Here is a 23,582-nt window from a genome sequence, read left to right as displayed (position 1 = left end):
TCCTAGACACATGCATGACTACTAAGTTTTGCAGACTGGCTCTAAAAGTTAGCCATTTTCTCTGGCTACAAATGTAGGGGCTCTTGTTTTGCTGTTTAAACTTAAAGGCAGGTTATATGTTCATAGCTTCATGCCTTGTGAATAAATTTTCAGATCACCAAAAAGCATCCCATGCTGTCTCATTTTTGTAATCCACCTCATTGTTGGTATGGGACCAGGCTGGATGCCAGTTTCTAAGATGGCAGGCATTGTCTGTACAATGATGGCTAAAAGGAGCAGAATGGGCGGAGCAGTGGGATGTGGTAAGAATGACAACCATGAGGTATTGTGTGTTAAGGGCACATGTCAGGAATGAGAATCAGAGGGCAGATCAACAGGAATACAGTAGTTAGTGGAATTAGTGAGAAGATTCACCTGCAGTATTGTCATTGACAATGGCAGTTTTGGTGTTACAAGGCAACCTTGCTTTGCTATAGGCATCTCGTTGAATAGATTCTACCAAAATAAGTGCCATTTATGGACTGCATTATTACCGTGTTAAGCCTTGAGAAATTTGCCCAAAATTATTTCTCAATTGTTGGCCAATTTATTTGCCTCTCATACAGCCCCAAAAGTAAAATCAATTTATAATCAAATCAAAAACCAAAACTCCTAGAGTTTTGATAGGACAACTAGCTCAAAAGTTTTTTGGGGGACCCAGGGCCATGGCCACCTTGATCCTTTTTGTTGTCAGATTGCTGGAGCATCCATTGCTATCATTCAGCTCCCTCATCGCCATCCTAGGCTGCCACAACCATCATTGGAGATAAGTTGACTATTGGGGTTGTTAACAGGGAGAGCAGGGTTTTGGACAATAGGCAACAGTTCTGGACAATAATAGATAGCAGCCTGAACTGAGATATCCTTTGTAGATGGGGTGTGGACAGCTAGAGATAGGCGGTAGCAATCAGGAGACTGAAACCAGCCTGTCTATTTATAGATTAGTGGATCCTCCCAAATTCTCAAGCCCAAAACTAGAACTAGGAAGGGGTTGTAAACATAGCTCAACTCCATAATCATCCCAAGGTGTCCCACACCAAAGCTACAAGGGCATTGGGCCAAGGATGCACGTTGGCTGCCCAAGGACATACCAAGACTAATATGTTGGATCTAGAGTCGAGCACTCTCTAACCCAAAAGGGTAAATATGCATAGATGCATGTTTACAAGAATAGAATGCTAATGCATGGGGTGATGCAAAGGGCAATGCAAGATGTCATGCTCATGCAAAATGCTTTGGAACGTTGCCATTTGGACAATGCCCTTGCAGAGAACTTGTTTACTTGTCCAAGCGCTCTTTTACAATTATAATAATCTTGATGATATAGATAATGATATAATGGTACAAAAATAATAATGTCTCTGAAGTAATCAAAATCTTATAAACACTAAGAGAAGAAGATTGCCCCCTCTCACTATCGTATGGTGGAAGGGGAAGTAGGCACCCCCTCTCTCCTGAAGATGTGTTGAGAAATAGACAAGTGATGTATGCTGCAAGATGAGGCGCTGTATCCCATAAGCACAGTGAGGAAAGTGGAGAAGTTGAAAAGCTATAAAGACATGTACTGTTCACTTTTCAAGTAATGCTATTGTCCTTTCAATCAAGTGTCAGTGTCATTGTCCTACACACAAGAATGTGTTTATGAGTTGAAGTCTCAATCTTGAAACCTAATTCACTTGTGTGATAGTTGGTCTTGTCTGTGTCTATGTTCTCATGAGTCTTGTCTTCATCTTCCATCCTCCATAGCTCCTGCCATGGTCTAGATCCATGTTTTCTGACATGGTATCAGAGCTTAGGTGAGCATGGCACAACTCATACACTATCTCTCTAGTCTCTCTTCACCTCTGGTCACCTCTGTCCAGCTCATGACTCCATTTTCAACTTCATCTTCTTCTTGTCTGCCATAGCCTACAAGACCTACCTGCCTTGGAGCTCCTTGATCTCTCCATACAAGGCATATCTCACTGAGGCGTCTTCAGGGGAGTTGTTCCTTGACTTAGGGTGCAGCATTGTGTTACCTCACAGCATAACATTGGGCACTATTCACTCCAGCATTTCGAATTTTCTCCCTCGTTGCCCTGTTTTGACAGTCATCTGGTCTTACAGCCGAGACGACCTGCACTCATCGCGATCCATCCTGTGAGCTTAGGGGTTTTAAACTTGCCATATGAGCCTCCTTCCCTCCAGAGATCTTGAGAAATAATCGCCTCCAGGAGCTGCTACAAGCAAAAGTTCAGTCGCCTGTCTGCTAAACCCTAGTTCCAGCCATAGCCATTGACCTTCAAGGTTATAAAACTTTTCATTTTCTTACTCCTCTCAGTCCACTGAAGACTCTGTCACTCTGGTCTTACTGAGCAGTTAGTTTCCAGCAAACCATCACACTAAATCAGCAAGCATGAAGAAGACCAAGCATCAACATCCGACATTGAGCTCCAAGATAGTATCTTTTTGATACTCATGCAATGTTGTTAAACACTAATCGTCTTGTGTCTCTTGACATGTTGAGGTACAACTCTTTTGCTGGCTGACTTGCTGCTGATAAAAAATGGCAGAGCTCGAACAAATAGCCAAGTTCAACAGTGAGGACTTTCATGCTTGGAAGAAAAAGACCATGTACCACCTCATGAGAAAGGACCTTTGGAATCTCTTTGAAGATGATGAAGCTGATGCAGACGGCGAGAAAGAAGATTCTGAAAGTGGGATCCTTGCAGTAGCTCCACCAAGAACCAAAGAATGGAAGAAGATGAACAACAAAGCTCTAGGCATCATTGCATGGGGACTATCTGATGATGTCCTGCATCATATATCTGGCATCAGAGATGCTACAAAGGCTTGGGAAGAGCTTGACAAGATCTTTGGTACTCAAGCAAAGAACTCAAAGGTAAAATTGCTCATGCAATTTTATAAGCTGGATATAAAGGATAGTGCTTCCATGTCCATACACATTAATAAGTTTAAGAGTTTAAAAACCCAACTTGCAACTCTTAAAAAGAATATTGATGAAGATGAAGCAATAGCTGTACTGCTTGCAAGTGTAAACAAGGATCCATATGAGAACCTTGTGTCCACTCTAAGTAATGTTCTGAGTCTCTCACTCAAAGATATTGAGCACTCACTGCTTGATGAAGAAAGCAAATTTAAAAGCAAAGATGTAAAAGAGACCAGCTCAAGGGAAAACCTCTTATACACTAGAGGAGATATTGGACCTAAAGGAAGAGGTCGAGGATTCATCAACAACAACAACAAGGATCGGATTATATGTCACTATTGTGGTAAGACTGGCCATGTAGCCAGTGAATGTTTCCACAAGAAAAGAGCCCAACAAGTGCAAAGTGATCATCACCAGAACCAATTCACGAATGAAGAAAAAGAAGAAGAAGATGCTTCCGCTACCATCAACAACTCTGACAGACTGTTTTGAAGAATTTTTATTGTATGTTTTTCCCATAGTGGATCTTTCTGGATTTGACTTTGTAAAAACCCTACCAAAAATGTACAATTTCAAGCCTTAACTTGACTAGGCTGCCATAGAGCTAGTCTCTTGGTCCATCTTTGTATACAGGGGGGGCAAAAGCCAGCAAGGGTAGAGATTCATCATTTGAGGGGGGGTGTTGAGAAATAGACAAATGATGTATGCTGCAAGATGAGGTGCTGTATCCATAAGCACAGTGAGGAAAGTGGAGAAGTTGAAAAGCTATAAAGACATGTACTTGGTTCACTTTTCAAGTAATGCTATTGTCCTTTCAATCAAGTGTCAGTGTCATTGTCCTACACACAAGAATGTGTTTATAAGTTGAAGTCTCAATCTTGAAACCTAATTCACTTGTGTGACAGTTGGTCTTGTCTGTGTCTATGTTCTCATGAGTCGTGTCTTCATCTTTCATCCTCCATAGCTCCTGCCATGCTCTAGATCCATGTTTTCTCACATTGATGTTGATGGGGGAGGAGAAGCACACAAAGAAGAAGAGTGAGATGCATGTGCAGCTGAAAATCTGTGAAATGAATGGCCTCCAAGGTTGCCTCAGAGAAGGCAGGAACTTGGCCTCAAGAGGAAAAGACTCCTTGTTGGTCTAGAGTGTGAAGCCCCATCAAGGAAAGGCAGCCAAGATAAGAAGTGTTGAATCATCCAAGTCTCCTCTTTGATCAATCAGTAGGTCCTGTAAGGATCAGTGCCAACCTGAAAAGACAAGTTAGGAGCAAAAGATACCACATAAGACCAAAAAGCACACATACCTCAATTTCAATGAAAAAGTGCTGATGAGTGCAATGTCTTGGGTCTTGAGATCATCCCACTACCAAAACATAGCCATACTAAAGATGGAGGAAAGTAAGGTAGGAATGTGTAGTGGAAGAGAGAAGATAGGCTAGAGTGAGCCTTGCAAGAATGAATAGATACGCAAGTGGAAGGTGTGCTAGGTCTTTGGTCAATATCACCGACATTTGAAGTGGAGGAATACTCCACAATTGGCTGGATCAGAGGGTCTTTAGGAAAAGAGGTGTTAATTGCTTCTAGCTACGTACTCAATGTAGAGAGCAATTTAGAAAGAGATGGGGACTCATCAAGTCTATCCTTAAGGGAGAGAAGGAGTGCTTGAGGACCAGAGTTCAAAATAGTGGCATTGGTAGACCAAGCAAATAACCCCTTTGGTGGGCGTGGATGGTCCAGCCACCAATTCATTGTGGCACATGCAAGCAGGGTGCACACGTTGCTTATGTGTGCAATAACCCGGATTTTGGGAACTAAAGTTTTCATCTATAAGCATAATTGACGAAAACACCAAATTTACTTGATCATGTGTGTGTTGGAAACTTTCTTGATTCTTATTACTGCCGTCTATGGAAAAAGTTTTACAAACTTTTTATGATCTATTGTTACAAACATAGTCAAACTTGTTAGCTTAGAAAAGATTCAGATGTTCCTTGTGTTGCCTCTAATAGTTGTTGGTTGAACAAAACATGGCCAATGATCTATATGTATGAGGTGATTTTCTGATTTTTTGAAATTTAATGGGAAATTCACAATTTCTCGAACCAATTGGAAATAACTTGATTTCTGTTAGAACTATGAAAGGCCACGAGAATCTAGTTGTTTTCAATACTTAGTCGTAAGCACATTGTCATAACTCATAGTGTACTTTGAAATAGGATTGACATAGGCAGCATAGACAGTATGATAACAGCTATAAGGCATAGGAGAGGTGGGATGCTTGGAGGGCTGTCAACAAGTGTTTTCTTTGTGAAGAGAAAGGTCGGACAGTAAGTGATTGTCCCAAAACAAGATGAGATTATGAGTCAGGTGAAGGACTTATTGGAAAACATGTTGATTCAACCTAGTTCATCCCCTCTTTGCTTGCATATTCTTTTGATCTAGAAGAAGGTTGCTTCATGGCACATGTGTATTGATAAGAGAGCATTGAACTAGATTACCATCAAGAATTTCTGTTTGATTCTAAGGATTGATGATATCCTTGACAAGTCAGATGGATTTTCCATCTTCAACAGAATAGACTTGAAGAGTGGGTATTATTAGATACGCATTTGAAAAGATGCACATAAGATGGTGTTTAGGAAAACCTTTGGCTTGTATGAGTTTTTAGGGATGCTGTTTTGGTTTGCTAATAATATTACAACATTCAATCGAATGATGGCCATGCTTTTTTGTGAGCATAGATAATTTATAGGACATTCATTGATGATATTTTTACTTCAAATAATGAAAAGGGGCATAGAAAGCATCTAGCTACAACCTTTGTGAAACTCTCAAGCATTAATTGGTCACCAATGGCAATTAGCGTGAGTTGTTGAAAGAGATACACTTTTTGGGGCATTTATCTGTGAGTCTTTAAGGATGGATTCAACCAAAGTGGAGACCATTTGTAGTTGGTTGGAATTATGGAATTTGCATCATGTTCATAGTTTCCTCAGGTCATGTTCTTACTATAGGAGGATTGTGTACCACTTTATTGCCTCTCCCTCCACGCTTTGAAAAAAAGGAGCAGCCTTCAAACATTTGAAGGAAAAGTTCACCTTGGATCTGGATTTGATTTTGCATGATGGCTTTTGTGGGATAGTGTGATGCATATGTTATAGCATTTGTGTAGTTGTCATGCACGTTGTGTGGTAGCCTATGAGTAGAGTTTTGCTGGGTGCTGAAAAGAATCAGCAGTTTTATGAGAAAGAGCTTGTAGCTATCATTCATGCTCTTATCGTGCACAAGCACAATCTATTAGCTGCTGATTTTATTGTTTAAACTGATAATTAGACTTTGCATTATTTTCTCACTTAGACAAAACTATTTGAGATGTATATGAGTTGTGCTAGTTCCTTCCTTGTGTTTTGTCACAACACAACATTAAAAAGGTTTGTATCCTTTTTAAGTAATTCACATAATCAATTATTTGTTGAATTTGTTTCCTTTGCATTAGGAGATGTCTAGAAAAGTGGATTAGAGCCATTGATAAATGGTCATAGGTTATGGTGGACCCACACTGTGGGCTAGAAGAAAGAAAGCGCACACTTCCACCTGTATGATCCAATTGGGTGCCTATGATGAGGGTTGACATTCAAAAAACTAATCCTAAAAAAGTGGGTCTGTGTTTTGACAATGGTTACTAAATTTGATTGTTCCTAATGTTCACAATTCTCAACCCAAAAAGGAAAGCCATAGAGAAGAGACAAGTGTCAAGACACTTGTCACATGACATGTGGTTCGGTGCTTGTCTTGTGCTCCTCAACTTTCCCTCTTTGCAGTAAAGTCTCTCTTTCTCGTATAAAAGAGCTCATTTTCTCTCACTCTATACCAGCTTTCCTTAATGTAAACTCATTCATAACAATTGACAATAGTCCTAGCCATCTCCATCATCATCCTTCACTCCGTCATCAAACCCCTTAGTTTCCCTCTTCTCTCATTGTTGTTTTGCACGATAGTAGACTTGTAAATTTATTATAGCACCACTTTTTGGAGCTCTTATTCCATTCAATATCAGGATGAAAGCCATGTCAATGTATAGCTAGCCTTTTAAACCAAGTTGATAGGTTGGCTAGAGTAGATAACTTGATTTACCCATGACTAAACCTTTACTCTTACAATTACTCTTTGCAAAGGTGGTTTATTGATGCATTATTCCTTGATCATGATAAATGATTTAAAGGCTAACTAACTTTGGCCTCTAGTGAAAATGAATTTGGTAAGGACAATTTGGATGAAAATCAAGAGATATATCAAGCCTTTTAAACCAAATTGACAGGTGACCAGAGTAGGTAACTTGATTCACCCATGGCTAAACCTTTATTTTTGCTATTACTATGTGCAAAAGTCGCTTATAAGTACATTATTCCTTGATTATGATAAAGAATCATGCTTACATTGTGGCATCCGATTGCCATTGTAAGCATATATATAATCATGAAGAAGTACTGATTTTTCTCTCTTCCTACTTTTAGTTTGTAAAGAAATTAGTTATTCCATTGCATAGTAAGTATATGCATGTGATGCATGTACATTCTTTGCATGATCTTGTGAGAGTGAGAAATACTTTTCCTCACTCTCAAGTTGATTGTAAGCGAGCTCATCCCTAAGGGACTTGGGTTGAGTAGAATTACAATGCTTGTTTTTTTTTTTTCAAGGGGGGGGGGGGTTGGTTTAGTGCCCATCTTCAACCCTCATATTACCTCTATTTCTTTTATTTATCCATGGCTGTGATTTAAATAATTGTCATATTCAACTTCAAGTATTTGTTTGTTCTATTTTCTCGAATTGTCAAGTCTTGGAAGTAAGTGAATATTATAATTGTAAGCGTACTGTGTTGTACAGGCTGTTTACATATTCGGAACTCCACTTATAGATAGTGCATGTGGATAGTAATAGCAGTGTTTTGATTGATGCTTTGTCCAAGAAACCACAGGTGTCAGTTGTGTCTATTGCTTATACCTTAGAAGATTCAACTTAGTTTTTGCAGCTTTACTTAGAGGTATTCTAGCTACAGACAACATTGGTTGGGGTTGAGATAAGTTCATTAGAGCATTTGCCTTCCACTAAACCTTTGTGTCAGCGCCATGTCCCATATTCAGTCCTGCATCCAAGTGCGTGACATCAGCAAAATGATGGGCAACAGGGTGGTTCGTGAACACTTACAAGTCTCAGCAGGCCAATGCTGTTCTCTATCTTGAGTTTAAAAGCTTGATTTCATTTGTTTGGACCAGTTTTATATTTTTTCCCTTCTGTTTCATTAGCTCACCTTTGGCTTAAGCCTCAAAGAGATGGTGATTTAAGCTCTCCAGATTTGGCTCAATTATTCTAGTGTTAGATCAATTTATTTCTTAACCAAAGATTACGTATTCATAAATGTGTTGTGTGATGTGATTTCCATGTTTTAAAATGGCTTTTTGGCAGTTTGTTGCAGTTGAAACTGAGCGTTTTCTGTATCTGTGATTGGCATTATGGTGGTGAAAATACAGTGGCTTCCAGCTGCTGTTTCATTATTCAGGATATGTCAGAAGAGGATCTGATTAAGTTGCTTGATGATCTTCGGTCGATTCTTAAGATGGAGAACCGGAAGAAGTGTGATAACATGAAGCTGGTATGAGATAACATGCACAAATTCAGCACAATATTATTCAGAACTTTGGTCTACTTTGGCAAAAATAAAATTTGCTGATCTTTCTGGCAGATTAATGTGGATATAAATTTTGAGCTGGTGGCGAGTAAAGGTTCTCTTTGGGCAGACATGACTGTTTTATCTAAAGGAAGGATGCATCTAGTGACCTTAAGGGCAGAAGACTCAAAACACCTATTGGCAATGAAAGCCCTTCTTATGACGAGATTGGAAGACAATATCCTTTTGCTTTCTTTTGTTCACTGCTTGTTTTAGTGTATTTGATCCAGATCAACTTGGAGGTTTCTAAGAGATTCTAAGCTTATGTGCACCTTATGTGCATGTGCACAATTCTTCGGGTGGAAAAAATAGTGCTGACACATGTTTCAGAGGAAAAACATGCACAGGTGTGAGCACACGTGCACATGGGTGTGTGTGCAGAGAGAGAAAGAAAGAAGAAGAAAGAAAGTTATATTAACGTCTACAACAGGCCAAGTTGGCCTATGAGACCAAAATGTTGCATACAAAATGTCTGGGAGGTTTCAAAAGTCCCAGTGAAGCTAATGTGTATGCTATGTTGAACTAAATTGAGTAGGTACAAAATGATATCTAGACTAGATACAGTCTAGAGGTACTCCCAGTGCGGTGTGGAACTGCTCCTGGGGTGTTCATCCTAGGATGTCCCGCATGGGTCGGTCTAGCATGGAGAGACTAAAGCAGCGGGGCAGGGCCCTCCGATGGCGGTGTAGTATCCCTTGTATCTTCGACATGTGTCTTCTGCGGGGACGGGGGCCGGCGGGGCGTGGGTGCCGGGCTTTGCCTCTCGCTGTGGCTATTTCTAAGGTGGTCCCCCAGGGTCGGGAGGCCGGTTGGGTTGGTGGGGGCTCGGTGGTGGGGAGGGTAGCTGGTATTTGGTAGAATTCGTTGAGTGTGCGTTGGTTGGTGGCTCCTTGTCTTTGCTCCGTGGTTCGTAGGAGGTGGTCTTTGTGGCGTCGTATTTCCAGTAGAAAGAGTCCCAGGCATCTCTGGTCTTTGAATTCCATCACCTTGGAGAGTGGTCCGAATCCTTCGCTGAATAGGCAGTGGAAGCGTCCCCGGATTTCGTAGTACCCTGGGCATCTACGGATATAGTGTTCCTCTGTCTCTGGCTCGAGATGGCAGAGCTGACAGATTCGGTCTTCTGGGGGGAGGGGGTTGGCCCCGTATCTGCCCGTTTCGACCTGTAGTTGGTGTGAGGACGTGCGGATCTGTCCGATGGCACTTCTGACCCTGTGAGACAGGTGTGTGTCCATGTAGCTTGGGTGGGTGATGAAGCCATCCGGGGAGATGTGTAGGAAGTGCTCTTGGTAGAAAGCCTTCTTGGTTCCTAGTTCCGACGTGGGGGTCACCCATGTCCTGGCTGTGTCTGTCTGGATGATGTCCATAAATACAATGTGGGATTGCTCAGGAGGCACGCTTATCCTAAGATATCTCTCATGGGTCTATCTAGCATAGAGAAATTGAAGCGGCGAGGTATGGTTTCCCGATGGCAGTGTAGTATCCTTTGTATTTGCAGCAGATGATGCCTCTTGTGGGGGCATGGGCTTGCTAGATGTGGTCAATGGGCTCTACACCTCTTTGTGGCTATGTCTAGGATGGTTCCTTGTGGTGGGGCTGCCAGTCGGTCCAAGGAGGGTGTTGTAGTCAGGGGAATGGTTGAAGCTCAATAGAACTCTGTGAGTGTACGTTGGTGTGTGACTCCCTGTCTTTGCTCCTGGGTCCATAAAGAGGTGCTCTCTATGACAACGTAGCTCTAGTAAGAAGAGCTCGAGACATCTTTGATCCGAAAAATCCAGCACCTTGGATAGGGGTCCAAATCCCTCTCCAAACAGGCAATGGAAATGAGAGAGAGAGAAAGAAAGAAAGAAAGAAAATTATATTAACGTCTACGAAAGGCCAAGTTGGCCTATGAGACCAAAACGTTACATACAAAATGTTTGGGAAACTTTCCAGGTCCCAGTAAAGCTACCATCTAATGCTATGATAAACTAATTGAGTAGGTACAAAATGGTATATAGGCTGGGTACAATTCATATGTGTTCCAAGTATGGTGCGGAACTACTCATGGAGAGAGAGAGAGAAAGAAAGAAAAAAAGAAAGATATATTAACGTTTACATAAGGCCAATGTGGCCTATGAGACAAAATCTAGAGTACATCCATGTCTCATGTGATCTCATCAGTAAGGTAAAGATAACATTACAAGTAAGTGGGTGGCCTATGAAACAATACTGAAAATAACTATACGTTGGGGCTATACTAGGGTTGAACCATGTGTAGTGTTGTTCCATCGATAGAAAAGAAAAGGAAAGGAAAGGAGAACCAGATCTGATTTAGCCATGTACAAAAGTGTGGTGGAGACTATGGGTTGTAGCTGGTCTCAAGATTTGCACATGATCTCAGCTATCATGCATTCCCCAGCTGCTTCACTAATATGCCTGGTGGTGAGTTTGTGGTGTCTCGTGATAATGGCTCTAATCCGACTGTGGTGTGGCCTCCTCGGACGTGGTCCTGGTAGACGGGGTCATCGTGCTCGACGAAGGGAAATGGCTTATCCAATGTGACTCCACGGTGTGGCTTGTAAGGTGTCTGGCGGGGTGGCTCTGTCTCTGCTAGGCTGGTAGTGTTAGTAGGGTCGGCTCTGTAGAAGAAGTCAGTCACTGCTCTCTGTGTGTGTCCCTCTAGGTGAGCTGGCCTCTTGTTTCGGAGTAGTGCAGTTCGGCGTCTCGAGCTCCAAGAGAAAGAGACCTAGGCATCTCTGGTCCTCGTACTCCATGACGCGACGAAGGGGTTCAAATCCATCCCGGAAGAGGCAGTGGTACCGTCCTCGTATGTCATAGTATACTGTGCATCTGCATATGTAGTGCTCCCCTGTCTCAGGTTCTCTACCACAAAGCTAGCAAGTCCTATCCTCTGCTAGGGTATTTGTCCATCTACTTGTCTCCATCTGGAGCCTATGTGAGGAGGTGCGAATCTGTTCGATAGCAACCCGTACGCTATGGGAGAGATGAGTGTCTATATATGCTGGCCGAATAGTGAAACCATCATAGGACAGGCACAAGAAATGACTCCGGTAGAACTCCATCCTCGATTCTAGAGGGAGTGGTGGGTGGATCCATGTCCTTGGCGTCTCAATCCTCAAGATATCAACTCTGATCACATGGTCCAACTCTGATGCGGCTGAGAGAAAGTGTAGGGTAGTTAAGGCTATAATCCAAAGGTGAAAGACGGTCAATATCCAAACCATGTAGGCTCATCCAAATAGCCATTTGTGAAAACCAACAGTTCTTCTCGCCTCCTGTTTGCTAGTTGTCTAGATGAGGTTAGTGCCAATCTAGAGTATCTATGGCATGGAAGTTCCCATAGTCTGTGCCAAAAGGTCACTGCCCTGAAGAGTGCCTCCATGACTATGGGTGTTGCCCCTAGCTCTGCTGTGACAATGGGGTGTGGGGTGGAGGGCTTACTCCTAATCATGCGTGCTATTATCATGATCAATGGCCTTTCCATGCTATCCCAACCATCATAATAATCCCTCTCTACTCCAATCTGATTAGTGAGTGGGCTAAGGCGCCTATGGTACAAGCTGCAACCCCATACCTCTGCTCCATATGTAATGTAGGTGTGAGTAGGGTGTCAAACAACCAAAGTTCGGTGCGGGGCTCCTGGAACTGTATGTGAACACATTGACTCTCAAGTGCCCCTAGTGCTGCGTATCCACGTGCCATACGTGCCTCTAACGCCCCTCTCAATGAAAAAGGTGGGCCAGAGAAAGTGACTCCCAAATAGACATATTCCCTCACATGCTCTAGTATGTCTACCCCAAATGGAATTGGTACGTAGATCTAGTCACCCATGCTGCTGAAGTATTAAAACCATGGTTTTGGTCTTTCCAAGGTTCACTGTGAGGTCTTTATCTCTACAAAAGATGTGCAAGGCATCTAGATGGCACTGCAAACCCTCCGGTGAATCTAAAATGAGAACAATATCATCTGCATACAGTAATATCGGTATTAGCACCCTTGCCAGGTTGGCTCCAGCTCCTCCTCCTCAGTCTATGTAATCAGACACTTCATCTATGTATAGACCAAACAATGTGGGTGAAAGTGGACATCCTTGTTTCACTCCTATAGTACTGTCAATCCTCTCTGATAGCCCCCTAGGTGCTCGTACATGACCTGTCATTGTCTCATATGATGCATAGACACCCCATCGTATATCCTCTGGTACTGCTTTGCATGATGCGTGTACGAGGCACTGTATCAAAATCTTTGCGAAAGTCTACAAAGCAACAATAGATCCTCTTGTCTCGGGACCCTCTTCAATCATGGCTCTAAGTGTGAGAATATGGTCCAGCATGGTATATCCTCGTCTGAAACCTGCCCTGTCCTTGTGCTCTCTTGCCTTGCATCTCAGCCCACTCACTAAGTTCATACTCCAATATAGATCCATATATCTTGGCCAAAGAATGATCGATCATGATAGTCTTGTAGTTGCTAGGAATCAGGGGATCACCACTTTTAAATAGCGGAATTATAGTATTGTCCGATCAACTCATAGGGAAACCTTCACATCTTGCTCTATTGAACATATGTGCTAATATGGGTGCTAATATGTCACCAGCATGTGAGAAATGTTCTGCTATTAGTCCATCCTCATCTTGTGCCCTCCCATTTTGTAATCTATAGATTGCTTCCCTAACCATTTTCCATGTGAAGAATGACCATTGTGTTGGCCTACAAGCTTATGGGGGCTGCATAGGTGGCTGTCCTGGCAGGTCATACAACTGTGTCCCATAGTCAAGCCAAGCATCTGGTGATGTAATCTGTATGGGGGGCTGTCTTTCATGAAACATCTTCCATGCGCTCTTGCTATCGTACCCCAAAAATAGCTGATATATCTCTGCTTCTGCTTTCGTTAGGTAGTCTCGTTTCTTCTTCCGCACAAGGCGTTTGAAGAACACCTTTGCTTGGTGATGTGTTGGAGTGCCTAGCTCCACTTCCCTCTGTAAGCGAGCTCGGGTGACTCTGCACTCATCATCATACCAGCTATTTTGGGGAGCAGTAGATTGTGTGTGTCTACATCGGGGCAAAGTGTGTGGGAATGCATACATGGCTGATCCATGTATGGCCTCTGCTAAATCCCTTGTAAATTCTTCCAACGATCTACTGAAGTTCAATGTATGTAAATTGGTTTGTAGAGAACCACTCTAGATGTGTGAGGTGTCTTCTGTAAAGTAGAATTTGGGATGTTTAGGGAGGCATGGTGTTTCATGTTTCATATGTACACAAGAGAGCATGAGTGTCAAAATAGCATGATCTGTTGCTATGCCAATTGGTCTCTTAGATATCTTAAAAGTTTTGGATGTCTGGTATCGATGCTGGTGAGCTTATCAAGTAGTCCACAATACTTGCCCCTCCTTTCTGATTCCAACATGTCAAATTGTTAGATCTTGGTCATTGTGGCCGACCATTAAAGATGGCTAGTCCATGTGCACTTCCCAAAGTCAATAGGTGTGTCCCGTAGGTACTCACTTCTTTATCCTGGGCTCTCTTGCGTAGGCCTATTTCATGTATGTCGATCTCTTTGAACATGGCATTATCATGCCTATAAAAGTCACTCTGTCTATCTCTAGTGCGTGCATTGAAATCTCCTACTAATAATATGTCCCCAATGCTAGCATATCTCATGATATCCTCATAAAGTACATCAAAGGGAGATCCATCTCGTGTGGCATAGGTAGAATTTGCAGGAGGAAAGTAGCATATTGTGATGAATATATCCCATGGTCTTCGTGCATGTATCCTAATCCATAAATATTGTGCATCATTATCTCTTTTCATTACTTGCACTATCCCTTTGAGGTCTTCTCGGTATAGTATGGCCACACCTCCAGAACCCCTAATGCTTCCTGGTTTTCTGGCTGCTGGACGAAATACACTTTCCCACCTGTATCCCCGCATGTCTGGTAGTCGATTGCCTTTACATTGGTGTGTTTCTGTGTACATTGCTATGTCTATGTTTTTGAAGCTATATTCAAAGTAACTAGCATCCAAGCGTAGGGCTCCATTACAATTCCATATTGACCTCCGAAGTGTCTCATAGGTCTTGTACCGTCATGAAGTCCTCTTGTCAGTGATGATGACTTGTTCATCCCTATAAACAACCCACTTTTCCTCTTTGCGAGCCTCCAATACCTTGGGCATGTGTTCTTTGCGATGCGCTATTTGTGTTGGGGTAAGGTCCTCATCCAAATAAATCTTCTCACCCTTGAGGGCTCTCCTCTTGGAGAGGAAGGCCTTTTTTTTCTCTATGTCTCCAAAGCGAAGAATTAGAGCCTTGGACTTAAGAGTCCCCCTTCCCCACTCTCCAAGCACTGACGATAGGTACGTCGAGAGCCCGAATTTTGTCAGCAAGTGTCTTAGCATCTTCCTGTGGGTTGCTCTTCTCCTCCCATCCTACTACTCGTACATGTAAAACCCTAGTCCTTCTCCTAACCTCTTTTTCCAAGGTAGCATTCATTACTTCAGTTTTGTTCACTGATGTTCCCTTATTCTTTTTTACTACCTCAATCCATGGGTTGGCTTCTTCTATCTGCTTCTGTGTTGTCTTTGCCACTTCTGCCCATGAGTGAACCTCCGTTTCACATGCCTTAAAAGCCTCTTTCTCTTTTTGTAGTTATTCTTGCGCGTTCATTTCTTTTTTCTTAAATGTATTGAATTCTTCCCTTAGTTCTAAGATTTCAGCTTTGTAGGCATCTACAACTTTCAGCATTTCAGTTTTCAGCGTGTGCATTTCGGACAACATTTGTGCTTGTAGATCATTCTTAATCTTTATTTGCATGTCTTGCATTTTTGCCCTCTGATTTACTATCGTTTTGTCTTTGAGCTGCTCTCGTATTTCTTTCTCTAATTGTTGTCTCATAATTCGTCATTCAGAGCGAATCATGAGATGAATTTCTTCATATTTCTTTTCATTCATGGTGCGTGAAGTCTTTGCATGCGTGTCAGATTCTAGGGAGATTGTCCAATCATGGACCCTACGGCCATAAGCTTGTAGCGTGTGTTCTTAGAAAGGGTGTTGAACATTGCTTCCATGGACGGTTGTGTTAGTTCTTGATCAAATTTGTCTCCCAGATATTCATTTTCCACTGTTTGATGATTGCATTTGTCTACATGATCCATCTCTCATACACTGTGTGCAAAGCCACTCAACCTGTACTTTGTATTGTCAGACTAGAGCAATTTCTGTGATTTTCTACAAACTCTTGCCAATTTCCACGGTTTCCGCAACCCCTCACTTAATTTTGGCAAGCCTAGTAATCTTTCACGAGCCCAAATGTGTTCGCACTGTTTTCAGTTACTGCTCACGATTGCATTCTTTGGTGACGACTGCTCATGTCTGCATTCCCTGCTCACGACTACATTCATTCAAACCAATGTGCGAGAGACTGCTTACATGACTGCATTCCCTGCTAACCAGCATGCGAGAGACCCTGCTTACAACTACATTCCCTGCTCATGACTACATTCATTCACACCAATGTGCGAGAGACTGCTTACACGACTGCATTCCCTGCTAACCAGCATGCGAGAGACCCTGCATTCCCTGCTCACGACTACATTCATTCAAACCAATGTGCGAGAGACTGCTTACACGACTGCATTCCCTGCTAACCAGCATGCGAGAGACCCTGCTTACAACTGCATTCATTCATTCAGGCCAGAATGCGAGAGAGAACGACTGCATTCTTTGAACATGACTGCGCACGACTGAGTGAGAGAGACCTGCTCACGATTGCATTCCATCACGCCAGGTACAATATCTTATGCTAGGTCCCTCGCACCACGACTGCTCACCACGAGAGAGAGAGAGAGAGAGAGAGAGAGAGAGAGAGAGAGAGAGAGAGAGAGAGAGAGAGAGAGAGAGAGAGAGAGAGAGAGAGAGAGAGAGAGAGAGGTGTGGAGAGAAGTCGACGCGATGGAGATGGGGTCGTCGCCTGTGCGTCGTGCCCTGCTGCCCCCGTTTTGACCTATCGCCAAGTGCCCCTGACGTCGCCCCGTCCTGCTCAACCTGTTGCCGTTGCCCGCGTGACCCTGGCGCTGGCAACCCTGCATGCCCCTCCCTGTGCGGCGACCTGATCCCAGCCTCGCGCCCCTGTCTTCCCTGTGCGGTCCTGTTCGCCATCGCCATCGTTAGCCTGACGCCTGATGCCTGATGCCCGTTCGACGTCTGCCTGCCCCAGCCGCCTGACGCCTGACGCCTGACGCCCGTTCGACGTCTGCCTGCCCTAGCCGCTTGACGCCTGACGCCTGACGCCTGACGCCCGTTCGACGTCTGCCTACCCTGTCCTGCCCGTCGACAGCCTGCTCGGTCTCCTGTCCTCTCGCCCGCCCCTGATGACTGCTGCCCTGTCGCTTGTCAGACGCCCTAGTCTGACCACCGCCATCGCTTGCCAGATCTGTGCAGCCTTGTCTTTCTACAGACAATGAGAGAGTGCGAGCGCGCGAGCGCGAGCGAGAGAGAGAGAGAAACGCCAGAAGACAGCAGTATGGCTAGCCTGGATATGGATTTTCTCGACCGGACGGTGGCAGCCCTTGGCTCTGATTCCGATACAGAGGAGCCGGAGGATATGGTGCCCTGCACGGAGGAGATGCCTCCGGGCTCTGAACTGCAGCCTACGGGCAAACGCTCCAACCATACTCCTGACGAGCCAATGGGTCCTCAGGAACGTTCCTATGCGCAGGTTGCCTCTGATCCTGTGGAGTCGCAGGAGATAGACTGGGAGCATTTGCTAGACTTTGCCAATACTCTGCTTGGCGATTATGTCCAGCACAACAATGAAACTTTTTCTGATGCGGGAACTGATGATGTGCTGGAAGCCACGGTGGACCCGAAATCAGTCTTGCGGTCCTTCTCAGTGTTTTATGACCGTGCAGTCATACTTTTCTTCACCGGTAGAATCCCCGTGCTTTCACATATTCGCCAGTGGATGCATCATTTATTGCAAGGGGAGTGTGTTGAGGAGATCTTCCTTGGACCTCGCGGCTTTTATGAGGTGCTGTTGAAATCAGAAACACATCGCGCTGAGCTCCTGTCCAAGCTGCCATTATTCTTTGATCGCCGCTTGGTCCATGTTGTACCATGGCGCCCGATGGCCGATTTCCAGCGTCTGCTTCAACGAGAATGCCCAGTATGGGTAGAAGTGGAAAATTGTCCGGCAGTTTATTGGCCATTGTTGAAGGATGCGATGGCCGTTGTGAGCACAGTGCTGGTGCCCCCAAGCCTCAAGGCTATGAATCGCAACCATTTATGCATGCTATGGGACACAGCCAAGAAAAGGCCTACTTGGCTTCGCCTCAATTGTTCTGGCATGCATCCCTTGCATTTTCGCTTGAAATGGGGCAATTTTGCAGGCCACTGCTTTTCATGTGGTAAATTGGGGCATTTCATGGCCGAATGCCCTGAAAGGCAACCGTCTTCCGAGGATGCGTAGGCTGTGCTGCCTAAGGATGACATGGTGCTTGATGCCCCGATGCAGGAGGCCCTTCAGCCGCCAAATGTTGTGGATAAAGGCAAACAACAGGTCCTGGGTTTGCCTCAAGGCTATGAATCGCAACCATTTATGCATGCTATGGGACACAGCCAAGAAAAGGCCTACTTGGCTTCGCCTCAATTGTTCTGGCATGCATCCCTTGCATTTTCGCTTGAAATGGGGCAATTTTGCAGGCCACTGCTTTTCATGTGGTAAATTGGGGCATTTCATGGCCGAATGCCCTGAAAGGCAACCGTCTTCCGAGGATGCGTAGGCTGTGCTGCCTAAGGATGACATGGTGCTTGATGCCCCGATGCAGGAGGCCCTTCAGCCGCCAAATGTTGTGGATAAAGGCAAACAACAGGTCCTGGGTTTGGACTCTCGTAGCACTGATTGGATTGAGGCCCGTCCAGGATAGGCGTTATCCCCGCCCTACTCCCAAGGCAGTGGATTTCCCTTCTACCTCTAAAGCAGGTCGCCCGAATTCGTTTGCAGTATTGGCTGGTTTTCTGGATGAGGGTGTCGTGGATGCCCTCGCGGCAAAGGTGCAATCGAGGCAACAGGCGCCTCGTTCCTGACTTCCTTTTTTGAAAATATATGAAGATTGCCACGTGGAATGTGCGAGGCATTTGCTCTCGCCATAAGCAACATACCATGTGGTCTGTCTTGCATGAGAACTAGTGGGATGTATTGTGTGCAGTGGAGCACAAAAGTCACGGTGAAGTAGGAAAAGTTGTGGATTGTCATGGATTCCGTCTGTTTTATGCAGGGACACATGCTAAGCACTATTCGGGCGTGCTGATGATTGTCCATGAGAAATACCAGCCTGTTCTTGTTAAAAATGATGTGCAGGGCCGCTTTCTGGTAATCGAAGTCTTATTTAAAGGAGAGATTTTATGGTTGCTGGGACTCTATGCTCCGAATGATCCCGCATCCCGACGGGATCTATGGTCAACTTTGCAGGGCTCCATGGCACTTGGCCGCAGGGGGTTTTTGATGGGAGATTTCAATATGTGTGTTGACTCTTCTCAGTCCACCTCAGGGCATTCGGTAATGGATACGCCAGAAAGCCGGGTGTGGAACTCCTTTGCTTTGCACGTACTTAAGCAAGATCTTTGGTCGTGGCTTCACCCTTCTGTTTCAGGTTTTACTTTTCATTCCGCACAATATGCAACCACTTGGTCGCGGTTGGACAGAATGTATATCATGCAGGGGGATGATTTTCTTCCCGAGATGCTGGAGATGAAGGTCTTGCAGCAATATGCGTTGTGGGATCATTTCCCCCTCCAGCTTGAGATGCGGGCACAATCTATTGCACCTTTTATGCAGTTGCCGGATAAGCTTCCTTTACACTTCAACTCCTCTTATTTGAAGCATCCAATTTTTCAGGGTTATATGCAGCAATTGATTGCGAGGTTCTTATTGGACTTCGCCTCTGAGGGCTTGGCTTCGTTTGCACGCCTGCTCTCTAATGTGCAGCGGGTTGCTTGGTAGTATGGGATTCATAATGCCTCTCTTTGTCGCCGACGTCGACATGCAGCAGAGGACTTATTGGCCTTGGTCCGTTCCTTGCTCCTGGACTCCCCAGATGATGATTTTCTGCTGTCACTGGAGCGGCGTTTGGCCCATCTTATTCAAGTATTTAGCTTGAAATCTTATCAGCAGGCCAAGCTGCATAACTTGACTGACACATTGCAAGATAGTGCCTGCCAGTCTCATAAGTTCTTTTGCGCCTTGCATGCTTCTCCGGCTCGCGAAAATATGACTCGACTCCAGAATTCGGAAGGTCGCATGGTCACTGATCCGCAGACCATTATCAATATGTGCAGAAATTATTTTATGAATCTTTTTGGTTCTTCTCCCTTGCCTTCTAGCCAGGTTACGCATGCCCGCTCGGTCTTCTATCATCTGGTCCACCAGCAGGTTCCATTTGATATGCAAGCCACTTTGGAGGCGGATATTTGCGAAGAGGAGGTTATGGATGTTTTGTTGCACCTGCCTAAGGATAAAAGTCCTGGTTGGGATGGTCTCACTAATGAATTTTTTGAGCACTCGGCCACGCAGTTGGTAAAGCCATTGGTGGTCATGTTTCAGCAGGTTTGGGAAACAGGGGTCATGCCTTCTTCATGGAAAGAAGGCCTTATCAAACTGATTCCCAAGGTCCCTTCGCCGTCAAAGCTGCAACACTGGAGACCAATTTCGTTGATGGGCGCAATGTATAAAATCTTTTCCAAAGTACTGGCAAATTGGCTTCACAAGCACCTTCCAGCTATTGTGCACCCTCTCCAATATGGTTTCATTAAGGGCCACAACATTTTGCATAATATCTTAAATGTGCAAATGGCTATTGACTATGCGCGGCACTCCAATCAGCAAGTGGTCTTGATTCAATTGGACCTGGAAAAGGCGTTTGACTGTGTGGACTGGTCTTTCCTTGCAGATCTTATGTCTGCTATGGGCTTTGGTAGCCGGATGTTCCGATTGATCTACACCATTAGTACTGAGGCTTCTTCAAGGGTTATGCTTAATGGTGGGGTTACAGAGCCATTTGTCCTTGCACGCTCGGTCAGACAGGGTTGCCCTTTGAGTCCTCTCTTCTTTGCCTTGGCGACTCACCCGGTCCTTTCAATGCTATCCTCCATGGCGGCTTCTGCCCAGCGGGCAGGGTTATCTCTTCCTTTGGGGCAGCACTTCATTAGCCAATCTTTGGCTGATGACTCCTTTATGATTTTGCAGGCGGACAGGGATAACATTCGCAAGGCATTAGATGTTTGGACGCTCTTTGGTCAAGCCTCTGGTCTTCGCATCAATGCCTTTAAGTCAGCCATTCTCAATTGCACGGAGCCTGATTTACAGTCATTGGGCTGGCAGGGCCAGGTGGTTTCCCGTAGCTCCATTGTCAGGCATCTTGGATACCCATTGGGGTTGGATGTACGGCCAAAGGACCTGCTGGAGTGGATTTCACAAAAACTGGCCGCGAAGTTTATAAATTGGAAGTCGCAAGCCTGGCCGTTCCATGTCCGCCTCAAAGTGGCTCAGACAATTATGCTACCAATACTGACGTATTTCCTGCCATTACTGCCATGGACGCCCACTACTTTGAAGGCTCTCATTCATCCCATTTGTTTCATGCTATGGAAGAAAGATTCACTGCAGGCAGGCATTTCCTGGATTTCATGGTCACATGCATGTACCCCTAAGCACATGGGTGGTGGAGCTATTTTGGATGCAGAAACTCATATGTTGGCTCTTCGTTGGTCTCTTTTTCGTGCCATGTGTGTGGATCATCACCCGTGGACCATCATAGCCCGTTATTTTCTTGAGGACAGCGGGCTCCGCCAGGGTAACACACGGCTTCGGGCCTCATGGTGGCATGTCCTTAATGCTGACTCTCGATTTTCCAGTCCCTCTTCCTCTTTGTTACTGCACTTGGTCGGCTCTTGGAAAGTGGTGCTCCAAAAGGCCCGTTGGCATCCTGTAGGGGACCGCTTGCAGACTAATTCTTTTCAGCTGGAATTGTTGGCAGTATCCAGATTACTTTCATGGGAAGATAAACATCAGCTCAGACCAAGATTTAACCGCATGGCCCGTTTGGGTGTGACTTCGATTGCGGATGCTACCCTTGCTACTCGCAATGTCCTCGCATCGTTTCGGACTGCTAGGAGACTTTTCAGGATCCCGCGCGGATACCGTGATTTATGGGGGAAGCTTTCGTCGGAACTTCAGGGTAGGCAACCCTTTCCTGCCCTGGCTATGGATCGCCCTTGGCAGGACTGGGACCTTGCAGGCCGGTTGAGTCTGGAAAAGGCCTCTACTAATCAGGTGTATCATCTTCTCATTAAAGATCACCAATGGTTGGGTGTGAAAGCTAATACTGTTTGGGGCCTGGGGAAATCACTGTCATGGTGGCAGGCAACGCTGATGGAGGGATGGCAGAATAAGGCACCTTTCAAATGCAAGGTCTTTCTGTGGCGGGTAATGATTGGTGGTCTTCCTCTTGCCTCGGCCCTTTCCAAGCGTCGAATCTCGAATGGCAATTGTTTCTTCTGCACCACTACGGCGGAATCGGCCCGACATCGTTTTCTTTCTTGCCCGCTCGCCAAGAATATCTGGTCACTCTTGTCGCAAATCTGGCGCGCAGTGGTGGGGTCCTCACTGACTCCGTTTGATTGGGTTTTTGTGCGCCCAAAGTATCCCACACCGTCACCGTTACATATGAAGATCTTATTTCACTTTTTCAGATACTGGGGATGCTGGCACATTTGGACCACCCGAAATGCTTTTCTCTTTGATTCGGCCTCTAATGTACCGCGACATATTGCAAGGCTTAAAGGGCTCTTGCACTGGCAGCTAGATCTCATCAGGCACTCTGACTTGCTCCCTCGGGAGGATTTGCATTCCTGGCATTTGGCAATTGCCTCTGGGTCCTTGCCATGATTGGTGTAACCTTTTTAGTATACTAGTCCGGGGATTTCCCACACGTTGGCCTACGGCCCTCGTGTCTCTTGTACTCGTGTAATCATGTAATCTTGTACTTTTTTTCGTAATTAATACAATTACCTTTTATGAAAAAAAAAGAGAGAGAGAGAGAGGCATTGACTCGGATCTCTAGATGTGCTGACAAAGGCGAGTCAACAAGTCCTTAAGTTGTTCCTCCACTTATTCCTTTGTGATATTTGCTTCCATCAATTCCCTCTAGTGAGGCTTGAATTAATTTCAAACCAAGCACGAATGTATCTATGAATAGAAAGAACAAAATCGGAAAGAACTTCTTGCAAAACCAACAAGGATCTATAGTATTTAAGACACATTTGTATGATGGATATGGGCTCAACAACCATTTTCACTTGCTTGTTCATCATTCACACAATATTCTCTTGGGCATATTTTTTACGGAGACAAAGAAAAAAGCGATGAGTCTGACAATTATTATCATGCAAAGCATCCAAATGAGCTAGCAATTTGAACTAGCATTTTCTTTCTCTTGTAGAGCTTGAACTCTGCATTTCAGCCATTGTGTACATGTAGCCAAGTCATCAGAGTTGTCCCAGCCTATGACATACGGAGTGAATGTCCCAATAAAGAGTGCAAATACTGCAATTCTACACACAAAATAGAGGCATGTTGAATACCATACTGTTAGGAGAAGGAACATGCATTATCCCTAAAAATAGGCCATGCATCAATATCTCCAGATAGAACCTACATACGAAACTAACCAATCAATTGTTGCATGTACCCAAAAAATTGATTGTTTGATAGAAAAGATTGTTGAAACATAAAGGCAAGCGGGCAGTAAGAGTCTTGAACACATGCATCGGCCGATGAGTCATGTCCAAAACCAAGGGGTAGTGATCCAAAAGGACATGATGCCTCTCGA

General features: G+C 44.6%; 1 protein-coding gene across 7 annotated transcripts in view; it reads left to right on the top strand.

The window, feature by feature from the left end:
- LOC148034664 (uncharacterized) overlaps positions 1-23,582 on the top strand; it is a 131,150-nt gene that overhangs the window by 79,062 nt on the left and 28,506 nt on the right. For 5 of the 7 annotated variants that reach the window (XR_015691104.1, XR_015691102.1, XR_015691105.1 and 2 more), the window contains 2 exons: positions 8,497-8,618; positions 8,709-8,872. Coding sequence is in view for 2 of the 7 variants with exons in the window: in XM_087679615.1 (XP_087535741.1) it covers positions 8,497-8,618; positions 8,709-8,872 (286 nt within the window). In the remaining 5 variants the exon portion in view is untranslated. Of the gene's footprint in view, positions 1-8,431; positions 8,619-8,708; positions 8,873-23,582 lie in introns of those variants that run through there. The other 2 variants (XR_015691106.1, XM_087679617.1) reach the window with 2 other exon arrangements.

The sequence above is a fragment of the Lygodium microphyllum genome, chromosome 6 (genome assembly GCF_053477565.2).
Source record: "Lygodium microphyllum isolate KBCC chromosome 6, Lygodium_microphyllum_v1.1.10, whole genome shotgun sequence".
NCBI classification, from domain to species: Eukaryota; Viridiplantae; Streptophyta; class Polypodiopsida; order Schizaeales; family Lygodiaceae; genus Lygodium; species Lygodium microphyllum.
Note: the sequence above shows the minus strand (reverse complement) of the source record. Positions and strands in the feature narration are given on the sequence as shown.